Raw genomic sequence first — 6,000 nt, forward strand, 5'->3', positions numbered from 1 at the left:
TTTTGGTGTAGCCTATAAACAATGAACCAACTTAAATTTAGACTTGGTTGAGTATCTAGTAGGGGTGAAAGAAAAAATGTATACACTTGAGTATATATATATATATTTTTTTTTTTTTTTTTAAACATTGAAAAGTATTCATGTAAGACAGTGGTTCACGTTTATGTTGCGTTTAAACCCCGTACTGCTAGATGGCTATGCTGAGACGCACCACTAGTGTCCTTGCCTAACAGTGCCTAGCAGTGCCTGACTTTTTGCTAGAAGCTAACAATGTAGCTATGGCTGAACTTTGGCCTACTTGAGCATATAAAAATTTGCTCACTAAGAACCTGTTAACCACAATCCCAAACTGGCAGTTTGATTTTCTGTGTACTGAATTGTTTACCTAAAGTAAACTTCTTTGACTTTTAATATCATGTCTTTTTTTAAATATTAGTTTTTCTAAAATTATACTTTAAAAAAATCCCAATATATCGCCTTACGCACAGTATCGAAATATATTGCAATATATTGAATCGTGACCCAGGTCTCGTGATACGTATCATATCGCCAGATTCTTGCCAATACACAGCCCTACTATCTAGGCTACATCAGATCTCATTTGGAGTAAGTCAAAAAACTAATTTTCCCACGCCCACTCCATGAGTGACATTTCCAACGCTGCAGCTGCTGTGCTGACAGAGCTCTGGGGAGTCACTTCACTTCAAATGATGCCACTAAAGCGACAGTAAAAACAAATCAGTGAGAGAGAAACAAAGCAGTTACTGTATTTGCAGGCATGAAAAGGAAATACTGAAAAGGTACTGCGGATCAAAGTCAGTAAAAGGAAGTTCACTTTGGAGGCTATTTGACATTCATGTCTTGTTGGTGCAGGCCCAGAGCAGTGAAGCAAGGAGCAACGCTTGGCAGCGCTGATAGCTGAGGAGGGGAGGTCAATGTAAGTTTGCCTCAGAACATGCCACAGCATCTAAATGGCAAAGATTCCACAAATAAAAGGAGACACAAATTATATAAATCCATGTCTAGCATAAAGAAAGAAAACTTTTGTATCCAGTTCCCAAGACTGACTTCCATTACTGACTGGAGTTAAAAACCTCATAATTGCAAGCGATCAAGCATCACAATCTGTCTTGATCCAAATCTTCCTAAAGGCTAATCTGCTCTCCTTCACACTCAGCCAGCTTTAAACTGTCAATGGCCTGCAGCTTCCTATGTGGTTCGCCACAGGAATGGTGGGGAGTAGGGAGAGAGATAGAGAGAGAGGGTGGGGCAGTGCAGTGTTTAAGGAGGATACATTTTGGCTGGGGCCCAATCCCTGCATGTGGGCCTGATCCACCCCAAAGCCCTGCCTGCGAGCAGTGCTAGTCTGCTCCCACGGCTGGTTCTGAAGGAAGTGTGGAGATAAAGCAATTTGAGAGTGTGCACATGTGCAGATCACAGAAAAAGACGCTTTTAGGGAAGAAGTAGTCTCGCATTGCCAGACCTTCCTCCACAGCACTGCGGAGGAGGGTCTGGCGAATCCACACAGCATTCTGGGATGGGAGAAAAATGTGGAGTGGAATAAGTGGAACGTGTGTACGTTAAAAAGTTGTTTTAGTTGTGCAACAGAAAACTCAGATTAGACAGATAGTCTAGCTAGCTGTCTGGATTTACCCTGCAGAGATCTGAGGAGCAGTTAACCATAGTCCTCAGAAATCCACCGGAGTTAAAAATTCCAACACAAAGAAAGCGGAAGGTACCAGACATACGGCTGAAAAGAGTGAAATCCGGCGGAATTTCCAGTGGGAGGAACAGAGCAATCCCAGAAGTGGAATGTCGTGGATATAGACTAGGGAAGAAGCAAACCTGCCAGTCAGGGTCACTGCTTTAATGTCACTGGTGTCAGGGCAATATGGGAATGAATATGGGAAGACTGTTAGGAATGAACAATAAAAGTAAGGGAAAGTGGAAGAAAAAGAGAGCGATAGAAGAGCCGGTTGGTGGAAGGTTTCTAGGTGCTGCTGGCTCAGCGCTTAAGAAGAAGGACTCCTCTGCTAAAAATACATGTAGGTTGCCTTGTCCTCTCTGGGGTCTGAAGGGAATGACTGACTCCCTGCACTGCCTCACTTCAGCTCTTTCGAATGTGCCTTTTTTTTTTTAAATCCCTGACTGCATTTAAACCATTTTAAAACTTGAACACTTTGAATTTTCATAAACAGACTAAAAAACAGACAAAAATGTCCCTCTGTGACTCTCATCCCAACACCATCCATAAGGGCCTACATTTCTCAGAGTTTGTGCGCCACAGTTCTACAGGTGTCTGCTAAAACGATGACAGAATTTACAACTCTGACATGATAATTACACAGGGGTTGTGTAACGCTCTTTTTTAAAGGAGCTACTTTAAGGAAAGCCCTTCACCCACGTAAGGTGAGAAGGTATCCATAAATATTGACTGGATATAGAATTACCAATATTTTTGGTACAGTCTCACCACCAAGACGTCAACCAGAGAGCTGGGTTTTGGCCCAAATCAGATACAGTATATCCAGCTGTGGAGAAAACATAATGGCGGCAACAAAAAAAAAAAAACTCTCTAGTCAAATTTTTTTTTAAAGTTACCGAGCCAGTTCAAATAGCCTTGCCCTGCCTGGAATGGTAAAGATATGTTACTGTAGAACAGAGCTGTATCTCTTATCTGAATGCAAGTCCACCAGCAGCTCACCAAGGATGAAACTTTTTGGACAGCTTTTGCAAGACATTTATCATCTTTGACTTTATGAATGCATTCTGGTGGGTTTTTTTAGCATCCAATGAACCTGACTCCTTCAATGCATTTCACAAATGTCCTGCTAAACTTAACCTTACAGTTACCAGGGTAAAACTCAAAGCCTTGTAAACACAAACTGTACAGTCAATGCTTGTAAATGAATACAAAAAAAAAGAAAAACTTTCCTTCTATCCTTATATCCTTATAGCACTGTGCAAGCCTAATTAAAAACAGTGGTTTCCTTCTGTTTATAATTAGGCTGCACATCACTGAAGGGGGTGTGTATAGTTGCATGTATAAATTATTCTACGCTATCGAAGGACATTTGTGAAATATTTCACATGGTTAGCAGCAATTTAATTATGACCGTTGCTAAGATAAAACAGTGCGAAGAGTGTTTGGTTCCTAGCACCATTTTTTTAACTACTGATAAAATAGCAAAAGGAACTGCCACAGAGGGAATCTGAAGAGCCAGGCTATTGTGTGCATCAAGAACAATTGTGCTGAGCTCTACACATCCTCCCTGTCACCACAACCTGCCCTCAGGCATTACATTTTCTGCTGTCATCAAGTGTGCTATAATTTACTGAGTTAAGCTCATTTAGCACAGCTCTCATGGATTTATCTGCTTCTGTGTGCTATATGTGAGCAGCACTTGTGTGACAATCAGCTGAAATCATGAAAATTAGTTGCAAGGAGCTTTAAATGGGTTACATCACAATGACCATTCAAAGTCTGGAATTACTCTTTCAATTATTGTATTTATATGGGCTAGTTTTTTTTGTTTTGATCACTGAAACCAGCTGTTACCATCCCACCTGCAGTAGAGGCAGTTATGTGATGGCAATCACCAGGAAGGGCTCGATAGGCCAGTGTCTTGTCAAATGCCAAATGAAATGGTGGTCAAATTTATATATTTCAGCTAGTTTTTGAGCATGAAAAAAGTTAGTCAAGCCCTGCACCAGTCTGCCATGCCTAGTTAAGTGATGTAGAGGAATTGTAAGAGGAATAACTCGCCGACAAACACTGCCAATGCACTAACAGAGCACTACGTCCTCTTGCACACGTTTTTTACTTACTACTACCAGCCCATAGCTTGTTAATTGGGCTAATTATCGCAGTGAGCCCGATAGCAGGGCTTCCTCATATCAGCACGCGGGGCCTTTCTGTGCATATAACCTCGCGCTGAGCGCAGCTGAACCAGGAGAACTTCACCTACCTGGATCTACATCATACAGTGCTGACCCAAACAGACAGCTGTAGTCAACAATCTCCTTTAAAAGACCCCGTTTGGTGGAATATACAGTTAACGCCAGCATTACGTGTTTCCGCAAACAATAACGTTACACTCCCACGCGATGTGTAAATGTTGCGTTCACGGCGAGCGAACTTACCTAAATCATCCATGTTGGCCGGAAATCGTTCCAATGTTGAGAAGTGGACCGGTCTTCCTCTGTCGATCACAGCTGGACTGTAAGCAGCCGATTCAGCTCCCAATCGCTGACCCTCTCCGATCACAGATCTCCGTCGCTGAACGCAGTGAAGTTTTCAAGTTCCCCTGCTGCTCGACGAGCCTTTAACACACACTCAAACACACACACACACTCATACACACATATCCTGCTGCCCCCCTGGAGTCTCCAACAGCCCACATCCAGCCCCCTGTCTGCCCACTAGCCCCTACACACAGGGACCAGCGACATCTAGCGACAGAGAGTGGTATTGAAGACTCAACATGTACCAGTATGCCTATACCTCAGAACCAGAAAATCAGAATCAGAAAAGGGTTTATTGCCAAGGAGGTAACACATACAGGGAATTTCTCTTGGTTGTTACTGCATACATAAACAAACAAACATATTGAATTTATATGAAATAAACAAATACAGAAACAAATATAAACACAATAGCTGTTTAACATAAGAAAAAAAGAGGCTGAATGGATTGAGTGCAGAATGTACCATGCGCTGGTGTTAGGTGTGTGGTAGGCTATAGTCCAGGATGTAGGTTGATGCAAAGTGTAGTGATTAGGGGTGAGGGTGGGGGGTTAAGAGTCATCATCATTCGTTAATGGTGTAAATTGAACAATGTAAACTAGGCTAGTTCACGTTCTTCCTACCTCTTAGCCTGTCTTTTGTCTCTTCCCTCCTGGGTATCAATGAAGTCTTTTCTTATCTTGTTGCAGCTAATTATTATCACTACAAGATCATTTGATGCAGCCCACATTGAGTTCAAGCCAAGTGGACAGGCTCTGTTTACTCAAATTTATCATGAGTATAAAATCAACCAGTAAGGTTTTGATTTGCACAAATAGATGTTAAAAAAAGAAGAGTATTCTTATATGATTAGTTTGATATGATTAGTTTGATGGTGTTTTGCTTGGTGGCTGAGTACCCTTGCCAGCCCTCTCTGAAGACCACTGACCTTTGAGTTATAACCTGAACCCCCTACAGGACTAGAGCCTGGGCTAAGATGATCAAGGCCCAAAGTGACAAAAAATAGCCGGTGCAACACAGATGTCTTCTTACTTGATAGTTTTATTACTTAAGGTGCAAAACAGTGACTAATGTTTCGATGTGGAGTTACATCTTCATCAGATGACCATCAGAGTAGGACTCTGATGAAGATGTACCTCTACATCGAAACGTTAGTCACTGTTAGTTAAACGTTAGTCGCTGTTTCGCACCTTAAGTAATAAAACTATCAAGTAAGAAGACATCTGTGTTGCACCAGCTATTTTTTGTCACTTTATACCGTTTTTGTCCAGCCTTGGTTGCACCGGATTGTTGTGGTCTGCAGAAGCGCAGAGAACTTTCTCTTTTTTATATGATCAAGGCCCAGTTCCATGCCTTATGCTCAGGGCCGCCCCGGAAAGGTCATGGGACCCGCGATGCCTCCATGTTCGAAGAAAACGCAGCAAAAGCGCCCTCTTGGATGCACCTATGCTAGATCAAACATGATAAAGATCCCTCTAGGGTGTCCTTCCAGTGGAGAAAATGTAATGCAGTGCACTAATGGTGCCTACATGCTAGAAAGTTTTCTGTGAGCTGGTGCCCCACTGTATGCAGCTGGTGTTATTATGTTTTTGCAACTGCCCCTCAAACAGCTGAACCTACCCCTTTTGTGGACAGTTGGAGGTTACAAGTTTTACCATTTCAGTGACAAAATCGAATTCAGATTGAGATAACACAGTTAATGCAGAGTTATTTATATGTTGTAATATAGGACTAGGTTGAATTGTATTTACCACA

General features: G+C 42.0%; 1 protein-coding gene across 2 annotated transcripts in view; it reads right to left on the bottom strand.

The window, feature by feature from the left end:
- LOC116034316 (paxillin-like) overlaps positions 1–4,433 on the bottom strand; it is a 31,585-nt gene extending 27,152 nt beyond the window's left edge. The window contains exon 1 of one of the 2 annotated variants that reach the window (XM_031276941.2): positions 4,144–4,433. In XM_031276941.2, coding sequence (XP_031132801.1) covers positions 4,144–4,156 — 13 coding nt within the window. In that variant the 5' untranslated portion in view covers positions 4,157–4,433. Of the gene's footprint in view, positions 1–3,968; positions 4,104–4,143 lie in introns of those variants that run through there. The other variant, XM_036001796.1, reaches the window with a different exon arrangement.
- Between the last annotated feature and the right edge of the window lie 1,567 nt (positions 4,434–6,000).

Source organism: Sander lucioperca, chromosome 6, assembly GCF_008315115.2.
Source record: "Sander lucioperca isolate FBNREF2018 chromosome 6, SLUC_FBN_1.2, whole genome shotgun sequence".
In the NCBI taxonomy this organism is placed as follows: domain Eukaryota; kingdom Metazoa; phylum Chordata; class Actinopteri; order Perciformes; family Percidae; genus Sander; species Sander lucioperca.